Source organism: Colossoma macropomum, unplaced genomic scaffold (genome assembly GCF_904425465.1).
Source record: "Colossoma macropomum unplaced genomic scaffold, Colossoma_macropomum, whole genome shotgun sequence".
Taxonomy (NCBI): Eukaryota; Metazoa; Chordata; class Actinopteri; order Characiformes; family Serrasalmidae; genus Colossoma; species Colossoma macropomum.
The window spans coordinates 16,739,633-16,763,223 of record NW_023494794.1 but is presented as its reverse complement, the minus strand read 5'-3'; the positions used below and the strand labels follow the sequence as shown (position 1 = coordinate 16,763,223).

The 23,591-nt window shown below is 38.8% G+C and overlaps 1 protein-coding gene across 1 annotated transcript in view; it reads right to left on the bottom strand.

The window, feature by feature from the left end:
* cita (citron rho-interacting serine/threonine kinase a) overlaps nucleotides 1-23,591 on the bottom strand; it is a 155,375-nt gene that overhangs the window by 20,219 nt on the left and 111,565 nt on the right. Inside the window, exons 28-37 of the mRNA XM_036580388.1 lie at nucleotides 21,979-22,119; nucleotides 20,262-20,369; nucleotides 18,653-18,848; nucleotides 16,396-16,563; nucleotides 8,536-8,673; nucleotides 6,406-6,586; nucleotides 3,493-3,584; nucleotides 2,135-2,239; nucleotides 1,268-1,437; nucleotides 55-99 (exon numbers count right to left, since the gene is read on the bottom strand). Coding sequence (XP_036436281.1) covers nucleotides 55-99; nucleotides 1,268-1,437; nucleotides 2,135-2,239; nucleotides 3,493-3,584; nucleotides 6,406-6,586; nucleotides 8,536-8,673; nucleotides 16,396-16,563; nucleotides 18,653-18,848; nucleotides 20,262-20,369; nucleotides 21,979-22,119 — 1,344 coding nt within the window. The remainder of the gene's footprint in view (nucleotides 1-54; nucleotides 100-1,267; nucleotides 1,438-2,134; nucleotides 2,240-3,492; nucleotides 3,585-6,405; nucleotides 6,587-8,535; nucleotides 8,674-16,395; nucleotides 16,564-18,652; nucleotides 18,849-20,261; nucleotides 20,370-21,978; nucleotides 22,120-23,591) is intronic.

Below are 23,591 nucleotides of genomic sequence, written 5' to 3'. Positions count from 1 at the left end.
GATCCAAGCAGCAGGCAAACTCAGGCCAAACTGGAAGCCCAAAAATAGGTTTACCTGCACCAATGGTGAGAGATTCTTCTGTCGTTTAGCTACACCTGCCTATAGTATTCATCAAACAACACATGGACAACAGAGGATTACAGATTAGATTTGATTAAGAACACACAGACTGGAGACAGACTTTAGGTTATAGGAAGACAAAAGTGCACAAGAGAAAGAACGAATTAGAGAAGAATATTAGAGACAGCTAGAAAATACATCAATTTCAGCGGGGTGATTAGAAACAATGGCACTTTTCAATGTTACATTTATAAAAATATAACAAACAGCAAAGATGTACATGCGTGTACATACAAACACACTAGGGCTGCAACAATTAGTCATTTATGGGTAGGTGATGTACTGTTGATTTTGTTTTGGTTGGCCCCATCTCTGAAAGATGGCACACTTCTTCTGCACCAATCACAACAAATCACAGGCTTTGTCATGAGTTCGCCCATTTGTTTGTTTTCTCTGCAATTAGGACATATTGTTTAACAAACCTAGGCGTACATTGTCTCCGAATGTATTATACTGAGGCCTTTACACACTCATTCCGAAAGATTGCAATACACAACAAGAGTAGAAAAAGAGTATAAATTGAGCTGCAGGCCTTTTTCCCCCTCAAGAATGTCAGCACACCCAGTTTTTGGGCGTAAGGAGTGTAGTGTGCCATACTGCCAGTTCACAAGCTCTATGATATTAGGTTAAATTTGTCCACTTACAACTTATTCAGATAATGTTAAAGTAAATAAAATAATGTAGGATATAATAAAAATTTAAGCGCTTGCAATTTGAAAATTGCACTCTTTCAAACTTTAATTTAAATACCAAATAATGAATCTTTCAGCCCTACTACAAAGAACACGTTTCTGCACAGTTTAATATACAATTACTGTTTATTTCATGAATTTAACATATTGGAAAAAACATTGAACATAAAATTTGACCTGTGCAAATGTTATGGCACATTTTATGTTTTATTTTCCCAATATGGAAATGGAATGGAAATTGTACACTAAAATGTGCAGAAAATATTAGTTTTTATTATAACTTATTTCCACTTGGAATATCAACAAAACATGTAATTTGACCAGGGGTGTTCTAACATCTATATGACTGTAGCTTCTATTGTGGCCATTAAATGATTGTTCAATAAGTGAGATTCATCAATTCTAAAAAGGACTGTAAGTTGCAGCCCTAAGGACACATGCAGACATTCACTCACCGCATCTGATTCGGTTTTGTCACGGGAGCCCCTGCTGCCAGCCACCACTGACTCCAGAACAGCCACCCAGCGCTGCTTATCAGGGAAACTAGGGGCCATGAAGTAGAGAGACTGACCAGGCCAACACGTAGTGTGAGGATGAGACTCCAGCTTCAGCACATACGGGATATCTGCATGCACAGACACTTTTTTATTGCTAAATTTCTGTAGAAAAAAAATCTAGCCCAGATGTAGTTCATCAACCAAGAAATGTTTGATGGCTGAAGTTTGCTTCTAAAGAATCTTTAGTTTTGCACTGGATCTACGTGGCTAATATCACAAAAGAGTAAAAAGCTTATACCCCAATAATTAGATACACTCCACCCACAGTAGCCTCTAACAGATTTGCTTGTATGGTTTCTGACACTGTATGACAATTTTATATTTAATACTGGACGAAATTCGGGCTTCAAGACAGCTGTTACTATGCTAGTGTACTGTATGTTATGTTTTAAGGCAAGTGTGTGATAATCTAGACATGCAGTTTGGACAATGCTAACTATAAGCTTCTATTACTTGTTAGTTACATTAGCCTCGTAACTCTGGTGCAAAGCCCTTCGGCAAAATTCATACACCAAGCATATCTTGGCTGATGGATAACATTTGGGGTAAGAGGGAAAACTGGGTAAATTGAATTTTTTTGAACAATAACAAGTGATTCTGTAAACAAATGTTGTATCTTTAAAATAAGTTCATGTAAACCAGGAAAAGTAACTCTCAATTTTGTAGAAAGATTAAGTGTCTAAAATGCTATAGTGTGTTACAAACATTAGCAATGTCAGTAACTTCACAGGCTCAGCTGCGTCCACTGCACTGCTGGACTCTAACCTGACTTGGCAGTGTTGATGAGCTCTGAAGCTCCAACAGCTCCATGCACTGTCACCTCACCATCTGGCAAACACAGCTCAAACTCCTCCTGCGGCTTCACGGAATCTGCAACATACATGACAGACTTGTTACTTACACATTCAAACATGACTGTTTTAGCACTGGCTTGTGTATACATCTATACATAATGCACACTAGGGCCGCCCGATATGATACATGAAATGATAAGCTGTTGTGATAACTACGACAAGTTCAGTGTGTAATGATATACACTTACTGGTACCCTTCATTAAAATGAGTTAAAGTCAATATATTAATTCAACCACATATGCAACAGTGTCACTGATATTTAAGACTTAAATGGATAAATGCATATTTTTATTTTTACACTTTTTTAGCATAAGAAAAAAAAACCTATTTATTTTTGATAACTGGCTTACACACCCACTGTTATTATTTTGTGAAGCCTGGCGAGAATAACAGCACTAAGATGCTTTCTGTAATGCTTAACAAGGTGGAGAACACTTGTTGAGAGATCTTGGACAAGTCCTCCATATAGAACATTTTCAATTTCTTAATATTCTTGGGACTTCACTTGTGGACTGCCCACTTCAATACATGTGCCAGGTTTTCAATTAGGATTGAATCTGGACACTGAGAGGGCTACTACAAAACATTCATGTTGTGTTCCCGAAACCATATCTGGGTGGATTTTGATGTGTGTTTGGGGTCTTTATCCTGAAACAGCCAAGTTTCAGCCTTCTGGCAGACGAAGGCAGATTTTGGGCCAAAAGCTCCTGGTATTTAATGGAATTCATTATGCCACTGACTTTTAAAAGAGTCCCATGGACCACTAGCAGCAAAACATGATCCACCACCATATTTAACAGTGTGTATCAAGTGCTTTTTATCACATGCAGTCGCTTTTTCGGCAAGAAAAAAAAGAGTTTGCACGACCAAAAAGTCATATTTTTGTCTACTCGATTCCATTTGTAGTTCCAATGACAGTGGCCTTTGTGGCTCCTCACTGCACGTCTGGCCAGTATATTCATGAGTCCTTCCCTGATTGTATATAATGGTACATCAATAAACTACTTATTGTTTCTAACTTTCTAATAACTATTTCTTAATGTGTGCAGGTCCAAAACACTTGGTCAGTGTTCTTTAAGTATAGACAATATCCAGAATTTAGTGTTTTTGCCCATCACTTTGTAATGTTTTGATCTGTTTGGTTATCTTTGTCCTTTTCAATGTGTTTAATCATGAAAATTCATATCATGATCATGTACAAAAACAAATGTGATTACTCTTGCAGCCCTACTGCACACAAGCTACAGAGTGTAAAAGCAGTCAAGTACCTTCTCTGGGTTCGGACTCATAGATGGAGACTTTGGTTCCGTCCAGAACTACATACTTGCTCTCCCATCCCTGCTGACCACGTTTGCCATTCCTGCGGGACGATCACATTGATCATCAAAAGCTCACACTTCACTCTTTCATCTGCAGCAGTGTTTTTCAGTCCTGTCCAGCAGTACATACAGCATGGCGCAAAAGTCTGAGCTATCTAAGCAAATAGGTTTAAAACAGTTTATCTTGGCAGTAAGTGTGCTTCTGCCAATAAAACACATATAACATTACAATAACCACAAATAATGTTAAATAAAGAAACAGTAATAAGAAATTCTTCAAAAAGTAGCTGATGTCTTTTGAGCTAGTCTGAAGAACAAGGCTTGACTCCAGATTTTTCCTCAAAGCCACCAGCCATTGCACAGTTTTAAAATTCCACCAACAGCAAACAATTTAACACAATGCAGTACTGCTTAGTCAAAGCTGGTATTGGTTGATAACTACAAATAATACTGGGCTTCTTTGAGGAAAGGTTTGGAAATGATTAAACAAACACATTAACATATTTTTTTTTACATATGTCTAAAATTTGAAAACCAAATACATAGAAAGGTGTTTCTGTTTTAAAACTGGTTCATTTGCTGACCTTCCGTTCTGTGCAGAGTGCATTTCTACATTTTACTGTGTAGTTGTGCATTACTGGTGACTGTGTCACCAAAATTTTAATATGTACTTATAACAATAGCTTGAAAAAGAAACCTGCTCTCAAGACACTGATTAAGTGTTGGAAAACATGCCTAAAGTAAAAGGAAACAGCAATTTAAAAGACTGCTTTATTAAAACGATTTGCTTTTATTTTCTTTATTTTCTTCATCAAATTAAGAATAATGGTGCCTAGTTATGATGACTAATCATTCAGTTATTTAATAACTACTATGAAATTAATATGTAAGTTATGTATGTTCTGAAAGTTACGACAATGAGAAACTGTACTGAACAACTTCTATGGCCTATAACATTTTTCTTATATTTTATTTTTTTCCTTCAGGTCCACTTATGATGTTTGTGTGTGTTTATGTATCAACGGCAGCTCTGATTCATTTTATGCTGTGAACTGTAGAAACTGTTGGGTTGAACAGTATGTTTAAATATGTGTATACATTCTTCAACACACTCAAAACTTGACTTTTGTAGCCTCTGCTTCATTCCTTAGTATCACTGATATATCAACCCTCTGTTCCTCCACCCTTCTAACCCTCAGGAGGGAGGGTTACAATATGATGTAGTTCATATTAAAATTACTATACTAATATCTTTAGTTATATTATTAAGAATACTAGGACACGGCAGGTTTTTTGTTCATCAAGAAAAATGTGTTAAAAAAAACTCTCAGCCAGGCAAATATAGGTAAATTAGACAAAGCTTTTCACAGAAACAACCACAGTCGGTATTCGCTATCAGCCTTGGTAAATAGGAATGTGTGTTTCATTACAATAAACTTTTCCAAGCATTTTTCTTTCAACGTTTTAACACAATGCAGTACTGCTTAGTCAAATGCAGTAAACAAACACATTAACATATTTAATCTCTACTTTTTTGTATTTATTGTCATATTCATGCTTTTTTCTCAGAAAATAAACATTTACTGCCCAAAGTTAGTAGTAGTTTAGTAGTTTTAAATATAACTTTCTCAGGTGCTTTTGCACAGTACTGTTCAATGGAGTTTTCCCTGTTACCGACATAACTAATTCAGCTCGTCAGGTATCTATCAAAGCCTTGATTATTTTCAAAATCTTGTTTCTTTTACACAAAAACAGCAACTTAAGAATTTTTTTGGTTTCAGGTACATGCGTAACAGTGAGGCTAAACTTATAAAAAAAACATAATGCCCCTATTTGAAATGGTGATCAAATTTTGCAGCAATAGAAGATATAAAAAAATCAAACAGAAGTAAAAAGATCATAATAAATTAGAAATTACAGTACAGACTTTACAGCATATAATAACCCAATATTTTTAAAATAGTTAATAAAACACCTAAAACACCTTTTGTGTTTGAAATGCTCTAATTATATGCTACATAGATTGTTTTGGCTCAGAAAAATATTTATTTCAAAACAAAGGACTGCAAAAAATAGCCAGCTTATAATACAGCCCCACTGTGCCAGATGCCTAATTTTGATGACTGACAGCAGTTTCCACATTTAGCCCCTTTCATTTCAGGCTTATTATTCAGTTATTAATTTCAAGACTTAATTAATTCAGTAACTGCTATAAATTATTTGGCAACTGCTGTGAAATTATATGTAGGTTACAGTGGGATGCCAAAGTCTGAACATCCCTGGTCAAATGACAAGTATTTTCTGAGCGAAAATCAACACATCCTCTACAGGGAACAAACTTAAATCTTGCATTTTTCTGCAATTTCAGACCACAATTTCCATGTATTTGCTAAGTTTAACATACTGGAAAACAAAATAATACATAAGAAACATAAAATACAAAATGTGCCATAACTTTTGCACAGGCCACATGTCATGTTTATTTTTCCTCCCATGTTAAATTCAGCACATAAACAGTAATAGTGCATTAAAATTTCAGACTTGTGTTCTCTGTAAAGGATGTGTTAACTTAATTTCAATTTGAAACTCAACAAAACATGTAATTTCACTGCGGCCCAAACATATGCACATGCAAGTTAGTAACTGTGGTATAATTTACAACAATGAGAAACTAGAGTGTGTACCCACATATAGGGTTAACAGACTTACTGAATTACTTAAACAGCTAATGTGTGGTATTTCCAAAAATATCATTCCTCTACACTCTCAATCTTTAGGTTACTTTTGTAGCTGCTGTTTCACACCCTAGTATCACAAGCATCTGTTCCTCCACCAATCTGCCCCTCAGGAGGACCCTCTTACCTGGGCTGCTTCATCCAGCCCTCCAGGCGCACGTGACCAGAGGCCTCTTTGACCTGAAGGGCTGGAGAGTTGGCCTTGTCTCTGCACAGAGCCTCCGAGAAGTGGGTGGCGTATTCCGGAGGCAGGCCACATGTAGCGGGAAGACAGGGGGAGCACTTAGGATGGCACAGAGTATGGCATTCTGGGAGAGAGCAAAAGAAAAAGAGAGAGAAGAGATGAGAAAAGTGTACAGACTGATAAGGAGGTGAAAAGAAAAGAGAAAGGTCACATTTCAAGCACGACAAAAGTAGTTATTTTATGTAGACATAATTCACTTCATCAGCTGAAGCCTTTAAAGGGATTCTTTAGAAACAAAATCAACATTATTTTTCTGTACTTTTCTGTGAAAACTGTGAAAATCTTGTTTTGGTGGCCTTAATGTCATTGTACTAGTTTATGTTATCAGCATTTACTTTAATTGTTAAAGTGTTTAAAAGACTACAAACAGTTTTGCATTGGAGCTATTAGGCTAACAAGCTCACAAGTGGATAAAGCTTATACCCCAGTAATTAGCTTTATGCGAACTGCAAGCCAAACACAAACTGCGTTCTGATCGTGTGCATGCTAGATCTCAATGCATCCAAAAATAAAGGCAATACGGTGCTTAATTTATATAGTGACAGAAAATATGGGAGCAAACAGTTCCAATTCTTTTCGCTAATATATTTTACTATGGACAACACGGACATGTTTGCAGTCTAACAAACTACTCAAGCAACAGATTTTAATGAGGTAAAGGGGACAAAGACTGAAAGTATCACTGGTGAGCTGTTCAGACTTAAAGAATTAAGCCAAATCTAAGCCATTCTTGTGCCTAAAATAAGACTTTTTCAACGTAAGACGTCACGATTTTGGGAAAATAGTGTTTTTTTTGTTTTTTTTTTACATATGTCTAAAATTTGAAAACCAAATACATAGAAAGGTGTTTCTGCTTTAAAACTGGTTCATTTGCTGACCGTCCATTCTGTGCAGAGTGCATTTCTACATTTTAAAGAATAAGTAGCTTTAGCAACGCAGGACTGTGTCACCAAAATTTTAATATGTACTTATAACAATAGCTTGAAAAAGAAACCTGCTCTCAAGACACTGATTAAGTGTTGGAAAACATGCCTAAAGTAAAAGGAAACAGCAATTTAAAAGACTGCTTTATTAAAACGATTTGCTTTTATTTTCTTTATTTTCTTCATCAAATTAAGAATAATGGTGCCTAGTTATGATGACTAATCATTCAGTTATTTAATAACTACTATGAAATTAATATGTAAGTTATGTATGTTCTGAAAGTTACGACAATGAGAAACTGTACTGAACAACTTCTATGGCCTATAACATTTTTCTTATATTTTATTTTTTTCCTTCAGGTCCACTTATGATGTTTGTGTGTGTTTATGTATCAACGGCAGCTCTGATTCATTTTATGCTGTGAACTGTAGAAACTGTTGGGTTGAACAGTATGTTTAAATATGTGTATACATTCTTCAACACACTCAAAACTTGACTTTTGTAGCCTCTGCTTCATTCCTTAGTATCACTGATATATCAACCCTTTGCTCCTCCACCCATCTAACCCTCAGGAGGGAGGGTTACAATATGATGTAGTTCATATTAAAATTATTATACTGACATATTTAGTTATATTATTAAAAATACTAGGACACGGCAGGCATTCATAAACGTTTTTTGTTCGTCAAGAAAAATGTGTTAAAAAAACTCTCAGCCAGGCAAACATAGGTAAATTAGACAAAGCTTTTCACAGGTGCTAAACAACCACAGTCGGTATTCGCTATCAGCCTTGGTAAATAGGAATGTGTGCTTCATTACAATAAACTTTTCCAAGCATTTTTCTTTTAGAGAGGGAAACTACCATAAATGCATATGCAACAAGGCAAAAGCGCAAGCAAGCACCATCCCCTTTAATCTTATTACGGACGTACATTCAGCACACTGCAACAGCCACTTTGTAACACCAAAACGGGGTTTGGGACGGCACAAAACATTAGTAAATCTGTGGAGATGAGCAACCAAATGTGTCTAGGGAGACAAATGTTTGATTATATGTGTCTGTGTGTATGTTTGTGTATGAGAGTGTACCCAGGCAGGTTGCAGCCTGTCGGCCGAAGTGCACAGTGTCCAGGCACACCGCACACTTAGCCGCTCTCATGTTGAGCCCCACAGTGAAGCGGTGAGGAATGTTATGGTGCATCCTCTCCTTCACACGCCGTCCGTACTCTAGTGAGAGGGAAAAGGGGACAGAGAGTCACAGTTAGATAAATAGTTTTATCAGTTTTATTATGGTCTTTCTGTTGTCTGCTTTTGAAGCTTTGTATTGATCATTATAAACATGAAAGCTGATATTAAATCATTCTATATGAGGATGGGCCTAAATACATTTCCAAGATCATTTTCATTGAGTAACTTCAAGTTACTCTACCTAAACATACAGCAACAACTAATCCCTAAGAAAAATCAGACCACATGGCTCCAATGAGCTTTTTTCCTAATTCACTGCTAATAGATCTTCCCTCTACAATGCCGACAGTATGGCTTATGCTGAATTAATCTGTTTCACAAGCTCTAAAGCAGATTTATTAGCAGAAGCGTGTTCTGATTGAACATAAAGCTTAAACTAAAGCCCAAATCTACCGTCTCACTGAGAAGCAATTCACTGGAGCCCTACACTATGCCACTACAAGCTGTTACCGCACACCGACCCATTTCTTTCAGTGTTTGGGTTAATGTACAGTTCGGACACACCTACAAAATATTGCCAAAAGTATTCGCTCGTCTGCCTTCACACGCATATGAACTTGAGTGACATCCCATTCTTAATCCATAGGGTTTAATATGATGTCGGCCCACCCTTTGCAGCTGTAACAGCTTCAACTTTTCTGGGAAGGCTTTCCTCAAGGTTTAGGAGTGTATTTATGGGCATTTTTGACCATTCTTCCAGAAACGCTTTTGTGAGGTCAGACACTGATGTTGAACGAGAAGGCCTGGCTCGCAGTCTCCGCTCTAATTCATCCCTATCAGGTTGAGGTCAGGACTCTGTGCAGGCCAGTCAAGTTCTTCCACACCAAACTCGCTCATCCATGTCTTCATGGACCTTGCTTTGTGCACTGGTGTACAGTCATGTTGGAACAGGAAGGGGCCATCCCCAAACTGTTCACACAAAGTTGGGAGCATGAAATTGTCCAAAATCTCTTGGTCTGCTGAAGCATTAAGAGTTCCTTTCACTGGAACTAAGGGGCTGAGCCCAACTCCTGAAAAACAACCCCACACAACAATCCTCCCTCCATCAAACTTTACACTTGGCACAATGCAGTCAGACAGGTACCATTCTCATGGCAACCGCCAAACCCAGACTCATTCTTCGGATTGTCAGATGGAGAAGCATGATTCGTCACTCCAGAGAACACGTCTCCACTGCTCTAGAGTCCAGTGGCGGTGCTTTACACCACTGCATTCGGCGCTTTGCATTGCGCTTGATGATGTAAGGCTTGGATGCAGCAGCTCGGCCATGGAAACCCATTCCATGAAGCTCTCTACGCACTGTTCTTGAGATAATCTGAAGGCCACATGAAGTTTGGAGGTCTATAGCGATTGACTCTGCAGAAAGTTGGCGACCTCTGCGCACTATGCGCCTCAGCATCCGCTGACCCCGCTCTGTCATTTTACGTGGCCTACCACTTCGTGGCTGAGTTGCTGTCGTTCCCAGTCGCTTCCACTTTGTTATAATACCACTGACAGTTGACTGTGGAATATTTAGTAGCGAAAAAATTTCACGACTGGACTTATCCTATCACGGTACCATGCTGGAATTCACTGAGCTCCTGAGAGCGACCCATTCATTCACAAATGTTTGTAGAAGCAGTCTGCATGCCTAGGTGCTTGGTTTTATACACCCTATGGCCATGGAACACCCGAATGATTTGGATGGGTGAGTGAATACTTTTGGCAATATAGTGTATTCCCTAAAAGGACAGTGTGCGAAAGCACAGATAGCCAAAGTTAGCTTAAATTCTCCATGAAAAGTAATATTCTGAGAACTGTGGTGATTTCAGACAGCTTGTGTGCTTCTGTGGGCGGAGCGTCTCAAACTGAAACTTTCAGAAATACAACACAAAACTCTCCTGGAATGCATATCTCACACTGCAAACCGCAGCATCTGCCACACTAGCCACACTATTAGTAAGCATCTGGAGAACAGTAATATATAGGGTAATAATTAGAATTCTTTCTTTTTAATGATTAGTTTACTAGTAAAAATGAACAGTCATGCAACCCCTAGAACAGTACACAGATTTCTCCCATTCCACAAACAAACAAACAAACAAATAAATAAATAAATACCAATTGTATGGCTAAACAAAAGCAGATGCAGATTCATCTTCGCTCAGAGCGCACACAAAATAGAGTGAGTGGAAGAAATCGAGAGTGGCTTTCTACAGATGCATGTTCACATGCAGAGCTCTGTGCACTGAGTGAGGTAGGATAAGTAGAGAAAGAAAGAGAGATAGAGAGAGAGAGAGAAGATTGAAGAAGTATGTGGAAGCAAAGTCCTGAAAGCAGAGTTTAGGACAACAACTGCCAAAATTACAGATGAGAGAGACAGTGCAATCTCATATCAAAGCCAGCGGCAGTAGACTGCATGCTTCAGGGCAATGACGGGAGCTGGAGCCGAAACCCAATTATTGAATCAAAGGAACGATCAAACCAGAGAGTTTGAATGAGAGAGAGAGTGGGAGAGAGAAGTGCTTTGTTTGTGGTGGTGCCAGGCTTGATTGGCAGGCTCAATGGGATGGCAGAGTGTTTGGGCCAGAGAAGGGAAAGGGTGGGGAGAGAGAGAAAGAGAGAGAGAGAGAGAGAGAGAAAGAAAGAGAGAGAGAGAAAGAGAGAGAGAGAGAGAGAGAGAGAGAAAGAAAGAGAGAGAGAGAGAGAGAGAGAGAAAGAAAGAGAGAGAGAGAGAGAGAGAGAGAGAGAGGCTTACTACTTTATGCACATCTCATCTGGAACAACACAGACTATATATTGCATATCTGATTAACAGCTGCCTGTGGTTATAATGTATGTGAATATTCAGGTGCATTCAATAACACATTTCTAAGCTGCCTTGTACAACTGCCTTGCCAGAATTTTTTGTTGCTGCAATGCAATTTCCTATGAGATTTAGTTTCTTATTTTTTTCCATGTATCCATCCATCCATGGCATAATGTATCATGATAACGATAAAATAGCGTCATATTGCCCACCCTTACTCTGTGGTAGAGAGCTATCCATTTGAGCCTGACCAATAAACTAGTGTGCCGGTATTATCAGCCGATATGAGCTAGTTGCAGATAAATCTGTATCGGCATTAACAACAGCCGATAAATAACAATTAAAAAAGAAACAAAGAGATGGAAGACAGATTCTTCAACCACGTTATAAGTGTTGTCATTGCACAGTTTGTCCATCAGAGGACAAACTTTAGAGTGCAACTTCCCACTGGCAACACACAGTGGAACGGCACAAATCACAACAATCAGCTGACCAAGCAGAGTTGAGCAGATTAACTTTACCCTACAAAAGAGGTTATCCGCATTCATGGTAAATTGATAACTGACACGTGAAAAACATTACTAAAATAATAATAAAAATACCCCCATCACTTCTTCTCTTAGCCTAAATAAGCCTGGCAACGCTCATGTCAGCCATGTCTGATTTTGCTGCAATAACGTAAAAGCTGGTACTGTCAGGCAAACATCACAATTAGCCTATGTTAAATGTTACAGTAGTTCAATGGTGTAGGCTAAGTTACTGACAAACTTTACTGTAGAATTATTTATGAAATGGTGTGGCAGTTATATCAAGTAAACAAACAAATGGTCCTATCTTTTGTTTCTAGCTTGTCATTTCTCTGGCAACATTGCTTACAGCAGCTTATAATGCTGTTCATTGCCAATTAGGTTACCCACAAAGCTAGCTAACACTGTGTTTATCAGTGGAAAACAACTAAAGTTCATGAGCAGCTGAACAACAGCGTTTAACTTATTCTGCCTAAATGATGAAGCTGAAGTAATTTTTTTTCGCCAAGTTCTGTATTTCTGACTAAAAAAAGGAATATCGGCTGATATATCATCTTTAAATTCTCATATATCGTAATTGGTATTGAACCTAAAATCCTGTATTGGTCTGCCTCTAATTACTTACCTACTTACTTACTTTCTTACTTACTTACTTACTAACTAACTAACTAACTAACTAACTAACCAACCAACAGACCAACCAAACAACCCTCTATCTGTCTGTCTATAGTATAGGTCTCTATCTACCTATCACTCCCTCTATCCATCTAGGCTTCGACTACAATCGAGGAATGAATGCAAAAACTGGAAACAGACAGTATTTTGCTAAAAACAAAAACATACCCAAAATCATAATCATCCTTTGTGGACATAAATGTTGAAATCACTGTTACTAGTTAATAATCTTATCTATTCATTTCCTGTAGCCCACCAACTCTTACATCTTACTTATGTTGTACCACCAATACTCCTCAAAAATTTGGAATCCTTTACCATTTTAATTATTTTGGTTATTTTATATACAATAAAAACTTACACAACATGGACTTTATTACAAAATATTGACCAAAAGGTATTTTTTAATGTTTTATTCAATATTTTTAGAAATTCTGTGATAAATACTATATTGTAACTACCTGTTGACATGAATCATGAACATGAACTAACTGAACAGCTTCCTAGTGTCCAATTCGTTAACAGATGCCCAGATCAACAGTACAGAAGAGCTTAGCAGGTGAGCAAAGAACATCCCATAACACCAACAGCTACAACAATGCTGTTCTCCTGGAATGTGAATCTCTCAAATTACTACAAGTATCAATATGTATTTTATATTTTTTAGAGATTTAAACATTATGTTCCTGTAATACAATAAATAGCCTTGTATGCCTTTGTTTTTTTAATGCAGTCTTAAAGACAAATGGTCTGTTACTCATTCCAGCACTAAAATTGAAAATACTATAAATATTTCAAACCAATCTGTGCAGAATAAGGTCTATTTGTCATCCCAGCTTTAAGGATTAAAATATTGGCAGATACATCAGGTAATCAGCGATTTTCTCTGTTATTCTGAGTAACAGTTCCAAAAATCCTACAATCCAAAAAAAAATCATCAAAACTTAATGCCAGAAAAGAAAATGCTTCAAAAGATTTTTGTTTGCCAAGGAAGGGGAGCATATTCCTGAAGTGCATAGCTTCATAAATCCACTCTACGGACCATATCTTACAAAGGAGACAGAGAAGCAAATGAGGGAGGGCAAGAGAAAGAGAAAGAGAAAGAAAGAAAGAGAGTGAGAGAGAGAGAGACAGAGAGAGAGAGAGAGAGAGAGAGAGAGAAGGAGCAGGGGCGGGATGCAAGCAAGAGACTTACTTTCAAACGTAACTCTCCTCTTCTCTGAAAAGAGTAGAAGAGATAAGAGAAGACAAAGAGGTCTCAGGAATCACAGAGACAGACAAAGACTGAGGGAAGACAGCAGAATAGGGCACAGACAGAGCAAGAGGATGCATCACGTCCCTCACACAGCCAGAGAGAGAGACAGAGGTGAGGAGGAACGAGTGGGTTTTAGGTTTAAGTTGCATTATGCATCAAAAGTTCCATACGATATGGGAAACCATTCAAAACTCTAACTTTCCATACTTTCAGTTCTTTATTTAAACAGGCTAACAATACATTGACGCAATATCCTGCCTATAGGCAAATCAAAACTATGCATATAAGTTTGACTATTCATGTCTGAGGCTCCATTGTTACCTGGTATTAATGTGCAGCTTGGGTGAACCGGTTCCAAATGGGCAGCAGCAAGTAAGGGAGTGATCGGGGTACGATGCGTCTCTGAGATGCATCATGATCCGATCACTTAAACCATCTTCAGTGGTAGTTCAGGGATGCATTTGACCGTGTGACCTTTGTAGTACGAATGCTAAAGCGCCCCGATGCGTCCCTGACAAAGAAGGACCACCTAATCCATTGTATCATCACAGCTGAGATGAAAGCAACTTCTTTGTCTTCTCGCACATTTGTTTACAATTATTATTATTATTTTTTTCTTCATAACTAACCCATGCTGAGAGCAGCCAATAAAAAAAAAAATGTACATATGTCCAGACGTTTAGTAAGCGCCGTTTACGGTTAGGGCGTTGCTACGCAGCTAGCCATTGTTCCTCATCAGTTGTGGTAGCCACTCTTAATAGCAAGGCAATAGAATGAGTTAAGACGAAAATGTAATAAAAGCAAAAAAAGTTAAATTTGGTACCCTACAATTAGAGCAGAAATTAAGAGATTAAACGCTTGAGACCACATCAGCCAGAGGATTTCAACATCATTTAGTCTGGAAAAACTGCTGCTTCAATCCAGAGTGGTTCAAGAGAAAAACATGGCTAACTGCAAGTGTAGCTAAAAAACACTCTCCTGCTTTCCTTGCCTGCACAATGATCGTATACTGATAGATAACTTCAGATTTGTAATGCGATGCTCTAACATGGCTTTCTGACATCTAATGTCGTTATCATATCACTCATATTCCTGTCTCCACTTCCAACTTCTGCACCACGTTACGTTAATTTGTGAATTGTGATTTCATTGATGAAGTGTTTGTGTTTGGATCAGATCTGTGTGTAGTTTCATTGATGAGTCGGCTGCTGCCCCTACAGTTTTTTGTGCCCTATCACGCTTGCTGTGCCAGAGACGCCACTGTACATGAGCAAGGACTCACAGTAGATTTTTTGCAGCGAGAAACTGACCTAGCTAAATACATGCAGCACTCTTCATCCACTCATTAAGTGATGACTGGAGACGCGTTCAAGACACATGGAAATGGCAGGTGTAAACAGCTATACCTCTCGCTGTCCACTTGTGATCAGATCACTCAAGATGGATGTTAACATCAGGTATGAACAGGGCCTATATCATTTTTGAATTAGAAACAACTTTTGCTTTTAGAAACATAGGATACAGTCGTATGCAAAAACATTATTATTCTGTAGGTACACATCATGCAAGTTGACCAGGGGTGCCCAAACTTCTGCATACAATTGTATTTTGTTGAAACGTTCTATTTGTTTCAAACACAGTGTGATAAATGTTAGGCTATATTGTATGTCACTTTCAATGTCCGTTTTCCATTTATAAAAGCTGAGTAAAAACTAATAAAAGCTTAATATGATTTTTTTGCTATTCTTCTTATTCCAAAAAGGATACTAAACATAATGTAACTGGCTGTGTTAGACCTATTTAAAGGGCCCATATCTGGGGGGGAGGGGCAACAAAAAACTAATTTCCCTATGTAAATATTGCTTTAAAACGTTCTGTTCACTCCCTAGTCCTTATAACAAAACTAAATATAAATTTGAATTAAGTTTGATGTATATATAAACTCTCTTCCAAAACATATTATTCACTGCCCGGTCCATATATGATAACTAAACAGCAAAAACAGCCATTTGTAATTAATCATGGTTGTGATGTCACAACCATGAACACATTTACATGCTGCAGGTAGCCCGTGCATGCACGACGATGAGAGAAAAAGACAGAGTTAAACTTGGTTGACTTCAGAGATGCCTTATAGTGAGATTCATTAACTTGGAGTACTGGAGCCCTTATATCAGGGAGATGGTGTAATAGTGAGCAAATTCACTTTTAGTGTTATTTATCTATAGTTAGCTGGCTAGTGGCTAACAAGTTAACGATTTTGGTAAATGAAACCAGGGAGATTTTGTGGAGGCAAAAAATACCAGAAAGGTCTACAATATAGGCCCTTTAAAGAGACTTCATAAAAGCTTTCAATTGGACTGAATATAGAAACAACATTTAGGCAACTGCCTTAATTATAATTCTGCAAACCGATTAAAATTAAGTGGCCAGAGCGAAGAGGTGGTGTGGCTCACCCTCGGGTGTGGAGGTCTCTTTGCGGCGGGCAGAGCTGGCTGGGTTCAGCAGACTGCTGGGGTTGGGCTGGCGCTCGGGTGATTTAACGATGGCCGACATGAGGATCTGGTGTCGGGCCGAGGCGGGTGTGGATGGGGCCACATGCTCCTGCGCCTTGAAATGAGCTGCTGGAGGCCAAACAGAGAGAGAAAGTGAGAGAGCAGACACAGTCAAAGTGAGAGCATCGATAAGAAGTGAAGCATTAAAAAAGAAAAATGGATTGGAGAAGTCTAAATGATGAGAGCTTCATGCCATATAATTGCTAACTTTCATATCTGGTAGAGTGGGAAGGATAGTCACATGATAAGAGTCAGACTGCAGAGGATAGACAAAAACAGTGTGACCATAACAATAACTGGGTCTGACTGGATCTTTCCCCTCAGGATGTCAAAGAAGGAAAACATGAGATCAGTTGTAGCAGGCCAACTGAGGACAATAAAAAACAGACAAACAAAAGGGCCAACAGAACTGAAGGTTGAAACAGAGAGAGCAAGAAAGAGCATTTAAAGAGAGAGAAAGAGAGAGAGAGAGAGATAGAGAGAGAGAGAGAGAGGAGGAGAGAGAGAAGACAGATAGAGAGAGACAGATAGATAGATTTTTTTTCCAGGTATAGTGTTGCTTAAAAGTTTGTAAACCCTTTAGAATTTTCTCTATTTCTGCATAAATTTGACCTAAAGCCTGATCAGATTTACATGTCTTAGAGTGGCAAAAGTATGTGAACCTTTAGGATTAACAGATAATTTAAAGGTGAAATTAGAATCAGGTGTTTTCAATCAATGGGATAGCAATCAGGTGTGAGTGACCACCCTGTTTTATTTAAAGAACAGGGATCCATCACAGTCTGATCTTCACTACACATGTTTGTGGAAGTGTATTGTGGCACGAACAAACTAGATTTCTGAGGACCTCAGAAGAAGAGTTGATGATGGTCTCCAGGCTGGAAACAGTTATAAAACCATCTAAAAAAAAAGAGTTTGGACTCCACCAGTCCACAGTCAGATTGTGTACAAATGGAGGAAATTCAAGACCATTGTTATGTTTCCCAGGAGTGGTCGACCAACAAAGATCACACCAAAAGCAAGACGTGTAACAGTCCGCGAGGTCACAAAGGAACCCAGGGGGTAACTTCTAAACAACTAAACGCCTGTCTCACAGTCGCTAATGGAAATGTTCATCTCCACCATCAGGAGAACACTGAACAACAATGGTGTGCATGGCAGGGTGCAAGGAGAAAGCCGCTGCTCTCCAAAAAGAACACTGCTGCCTGTTTGCAGTTTGCTAAAGATCACATGAACAAGCCAGAAGGCTACTGGAACCATGTTTTGTGGGTGAATAAGACCAAAATAGATCATTTTGGTTTAAATGAGAAGAGTTATGTTTGGAGAAAGGGCAACACTGCATTCCAGCATAAAACCTTATCCCATCTGTGAAACAGTGGTGGTAGTATCATGATTTGAGCCTATTTTGCCGCATCTAGGCCAGAATGGCTTGCCATCATTGATGGAACAATGAACTCTGAATTAATCCAGCAAACAGACATAAAGGAAAATGTTAGGACATTTGTCCGTGAGCTGAAACTGAAAGAGAATGTGGGACATGCATCAAAACAATGACCCTAAGCACAAAAGTCATTCTACCAAAGAAGAATCAAGTTAATGTTTTGAAATGGCCAAGTCAAAGTCCTGACCTTAAACCTATAGCAATGTTGTGGAAGAACCAGAAGCAAGCAGTTCATGGGAGAAAACCAGAGAACCAGAGTTGAAGCTGTTTTGTATGGAGGAATGGGCTAAAATTCCACCAAGCCAATGTGCAGGACTAACCCAACAGTTACAAAGAAAAGGTTTAGTTGCAGTTACTGCTGCACAAGTGGGTCACTCCAGATACTGAAAGCAAAGGTTCACATATTTTTGTCACTCACAGATACGTAATATAGGATAATTTTCCAAAATAAATAAATGAACAAGTCTAATATTTTTGTCTCATTTGTTTAATTTGGTTTTCTTTATTATTAGGACAAATCTGATGAAGTTTTAGGTCAAATTTATGCAGAAATATAGAAAATTCTAGAACACTGTAATTTTGGACCATTTCTATTGTCATTTTCATCATGAAATTTTAACACTATGCAAAGGGTACACATGCACATGTGTATGTATTGTACAGAGAGAGAGTGAGAAAGAGCATGTGAGAGAGGTTGGAGACGTCTTTTCTTGTCACCTTCCTCTCGCAGAGAGCGTAGTTCTATCCTCATCTTCTGCAGAGCCTCCTCCAGCTCCGAGCAGCGTGCTCTCTCTTTATCCAGCGCTGCTTTCATGTCACTGTACTGCATGGGCACTGCTGGCTGGCTCTGAGGCACAGCCGCCGCCCCGTTACCACTAGCCCCGAGCTCCTCCCGTCGACGCCCAAAAATACCCTACAGTGACACAACCACAGAGAACCCATCACATGCTTGAAAATGGCCCAAAATGTTTGGACAAAGGTAAAGCGCACAGTTAAAGACAGTAGTAGCATCCATCTTGAACCCTCATTGTTTTTTACAGAGATAGCAATACACTATATGTCCAAAAGTCTGAAGAAGCTTTCTAATCTAATGTTTCTTCTGAAATTAATGCTTTACACAAGATGGTGGAACACTGCTGTGAGAATCTGATTGCATTCAGCCACAGGGGCATTAATGAAGTCAGGTACTGATGGTGAATGATTAACTCTGGATAACCAACTCTACTCCAACTCATCCCAGAGGTACTGGATGGAGCTCCATCACTCCAAAGTAGAGGTCTGCGCGGGACTGTTTTTTCAGCCCCACTCCTGCAAGATTTCAGCTTGCTCCCGCAGAAAATCGGAATTATTTCTTCCACTCCCACCCGCATCCAAAGCATTTTGTCCCGCTTCCACCTGCACAGTTCCATCAAAGCGAACTGACATCTAACATCTGACACAGTCTAATCACAAATACATTATTCTCTGCTGAAATAACATGGCAGTCATGGTCATAAAGTTCACTGTGAGTAACTTCACCAAATGCCATTTATTCCCAGTAAAAGCAGGAATTAAACCACAGTGTGGTTATTTTTGGTGTTTTACTGGGCTTGGCAGCTGTGGCCATGGACTGAAGGCTCCACCATCGCTCTAATGCCTGATTTACACATGCTGCCTCTGCGTAGTGTGAGTGATGCAGCAGCATGAGTGCCACAGCTCAGATGTGCTGGCCTTTCAAACATACAGCATTGGTGCTGTGGAGCAGAGCACCAAGGTTATACAGACAAGGTGTGTGCTTTAAGGGCACACCTTAAAGTAGCTGAATTTACTAATTAAAAGGGGTGTCTGGATACTTTTCAACATGTAGTGTACATTATACAGTGTCAGAAAGCACTTATGTCTATTTGAGATTTTACTGGCTGAACAACTACATACAGAGTAGAGGTTAATCTGCTTTTTTTGCTGAAATATCGCTTTAAGGAAGCGTTTAAGTTCAAATTTGCCTTTCTTTGTGCAATGTAACTCATAAAGTAATTTTCTAAATGGTATTATTAGAAAGTGTTTAAAGGATCACTTGCAGCTTCTACACTACAAAGCAAAGACGATTGTGAGGGAGATTACTTGAGTGTGAGGGAGATTCTTTGAGTCCAAATCAATTTCCTCTCCCACAGAGACCAAACCCACACCTTTATGAATAACTGCAGTACATTAGAGTATTCTTAAAGAATAAATCATTCTGTAATTAGACATAGGTTTTATGAATGAGGTTAAACCTTAGGGACCTTGAGGGAAGGGGAAGATTTCACAAGCTTGTTAATGAGTGCAGAGCTCACTCTCTCTCTCTCACCTTCTTTTTCTTGGTGGGCTGGTCCATCTTAGCCTGAAGGAAGTCGATGAGTTTGGTCTGCTGGGAGATAGTGCCCTCCATCTTCACCTTCTCATGAGAATACACAGCCTAGAGAGAGAGAGAGAGTGAGGTAGAATGTGGAAAGCAAGGAAAAAGCACATGGGGGAGACGAAGAGCCAACAGAAACATTATTCAGATCTAAAATTTAAAAACTTTATTTTCCAGACGTTTTTGATTAGTGCTCTACCGCCTTTGAATTAACTCAGAAGGGAGACGTTGTTGCTCAGAACTGCGCCATTTTCAACCTCTACACGAGTTACAATATGAAAAAAAAAAACACCTCCACGAAAGCGAGTATTGTTAGGAACAAGCTAGCCAGTTAATGTTATATGAGAGAATATGAGAGAATGTTCACTACGTATCTAGTTTCTCAAAAGAGCAATATGGTGTATATTATAGATTTAACCAAGTACTGTGTGTCTTGTGTTGTATGTTGACTGATCTAAAGTAAATACCTTTACAATCCCATTCAAAAGTAGAGAAGTGGTGCTTCATCACTGTTAAAAGCATGAGCAGCCATGTTGACATGACATCTAATGCTGAAATCAAAGTTGAGAGCGCCTTTCCTGACATTCATGCAATAGAACATGAGAGGTTTATAATGAAGAACATCACAGCTGTGATTCAGTTGTAGATCACCACAGCCATGATGCTTTTCACAATAACATAAGTCTCGAGTGTTCTATTGCTTTTACACAATAGTTCTGCAAAATAAAACACAAGTAAAGCGAAGAAGTCCCGAACATTGAATCAAATTTGATTTAATATTGGCAATTCCTTCCTTTAAAAATACTAGCCTTTGCATTACGGGTACAGCCCTAAAACTGTCTCAACATCAAGCTCAACTCAGCATTTTCAGCATTTTTTGAATCTGACAGGGCTGCAGATCAAATAATATCTTATTGAAGTTATCTAATGTTAAAATCTTCTGTTGTTTTATGTGCTAAAGAGGTGTTTTATTTCTTAGCACCAGTTAGCTGCAGTGTAAAATGTGCCACTACTTAACAACTGCTGCTAAGTAGTCTCAGAAGTAAGTAATTTTCTGACTGTCTTCTTCATGTCAGAGGTCTGTTACAATATAAGACTTGCTGTTAATTATCAGTGCTTAATTGGGCAGAACTGCACTGCACTAACAAAATGTCTGCTGGACCTCAATATCAGCCAATAATAACAGTCAACCAATCTATCAGTTAGGGCTGAAGTAAAATTCCCTTGTTTGTGCCATCTTATTAAGTTATGTCACAGTGTACTCTGTGCACCCTCACTGTTTCTAAGCTGCTTTGTGTGTGTGCATATATGAAGCAGTGAGCAATCTGTGAGGGACAGCAGAAACAACAGCTCATTAAACCAAGAGCTGAGTGTGTCTGAGTGTAATTAGAGCTCAGACTCTAAGGATGAGAGAGACAGACTGTGGGAGCCCGGTTGAGCTGAACAATGCCTTCGTACCTCTTCACTCTTCACTTCATTCAGTCTAAATCAGTAAACTTTATTCATCCCTCAGGGGCCATCAATGATTCATGCATCTGTAAATGCTTTTGATGAGCTGTTCAGAATAGGGGATGGCTGGTAAACGCTGTAGCTAGACTTGGGAATTGAATATTGTTAAGTGAATGCTGATCAAAGCCATGTGTGCGAGTATGAGTCAGTGTGAATATACCTGTATGTTCTCAAGTTGGTATTCTAGGTCTGTTCTTTCAGTCTTTAGAAGGTCAGTCTGGTCCAGTGCGTCCTGGAGGCCCTGAGTCAGTCTGAAGATGTGAGTCTTCTGAAGGTCCATCTGCTGCTGCAGCTTCCCTTGCTGAAAGGACACATGCAAACAGAGGCCAATCAGTTTCAGTATTACTATTGTAGCACTCATCTTTTTATAGCTAATGTATACAAGGTGCAGTGAAGTCAACAGGGGACAATATACATAATATACCAAAGAGGTATGTTTCCACAGATCCTCAGGACAAAAATATCTTGACCACATAGAAAAACAAGCAAAAAGGCAATAATAGCTGCAACTTTTATCACAGCCTACATTATCAACAATGTTGTCTTAAAGCCACTGTTTTGTAAAGAAGAAGTGTTTACCAGAGCTATGTCCAAAAAACATACAGAAACGAATACATTTTAATGGTAGATAAATGCTCCCAAAAGTCTGAGTTGCTGCTTGATCAGAACTGTGTGGGTGTGTCTTAATGCAAAATGATTGACAGCGGGGTGTCCTTGGCATCGTAAACAACGCGGCGGCAGTGGCAGTGGTGAGCGACACTGCCAATGACACTAGAAATGGCACACGCAGTAGGCAGGATGAGCCACAATATACCACTTTGCTCTTCTTGACCACTATCTGAATGGTGAGTAAAAAATGCAAAACTGAGCTGGCAAATGGTCATTTTGGATATCTAGTTGCAGGTAATGTTCAAGAACTCTGGATTTCATCTTTTGACAGGTAATTCATAGACATATTGTGTCCAATATTTGAACGCTCATATCCGTGACCTATAGCTAGCTTGCTGGCGAACTGCTGGGCTGTGTTCCTGAAACTGAGGTCACACAAGCTCCGGTCATATTTGCTGACTCTGTGGAGAAATTTCTCATGTGCTTATTCTGTGTCACGCCTGTAAAGTACAATTGCGGGGATACACTGTGAGCCTTATCTTAACAGAGGTCTATCTAATGTAACACAAAGCTGATGTATAATGTTATTCCTACAGTTAAGGTGGGCCGCTAGCTATCATGCTCTCATAAATCAAGTTAACTGCTTACAGATCTTGCAACAGGTGGCTAAAGCAACAAGCAGGCAGTGTCTAGCTATGCTACAAACAATTGTGCAATAAACCATAATAAGCACCGTTAACACATTTAGAAAAGCTTAAAAAAATCTACTTGCCTACAGAACTTTTGGTGAGGGAAAGGAATATTGCTAACTCTGATTGGTACTTTGGCAGATCTGACACCACCTGTGCCAAATATAGTACTGCCCACCTTAAATCCAACTAAAAAGTCTGGCATACAGTGTTCTGTGTTCAAGCCTCACACCACAAAAAATGGATATGCTGGTCTTTTTGGCCAAAAAAAACCCCTTAATTTATAAAAATACTCACAATTGAAATCAACAGTTAAAAAAATGGTCAGAAAAATCGCAAGTGCACGTTTTGCTCAAATGCCCTCAGTGGTAAAAGCATTTCCTTCTTACTGAGCTTAAGGTTAGGGTAAAGTATCTTATCATACAACCACTACTATGCAAAAGTCAGTGATCACCCTTTCGTTTATTTAATTTCC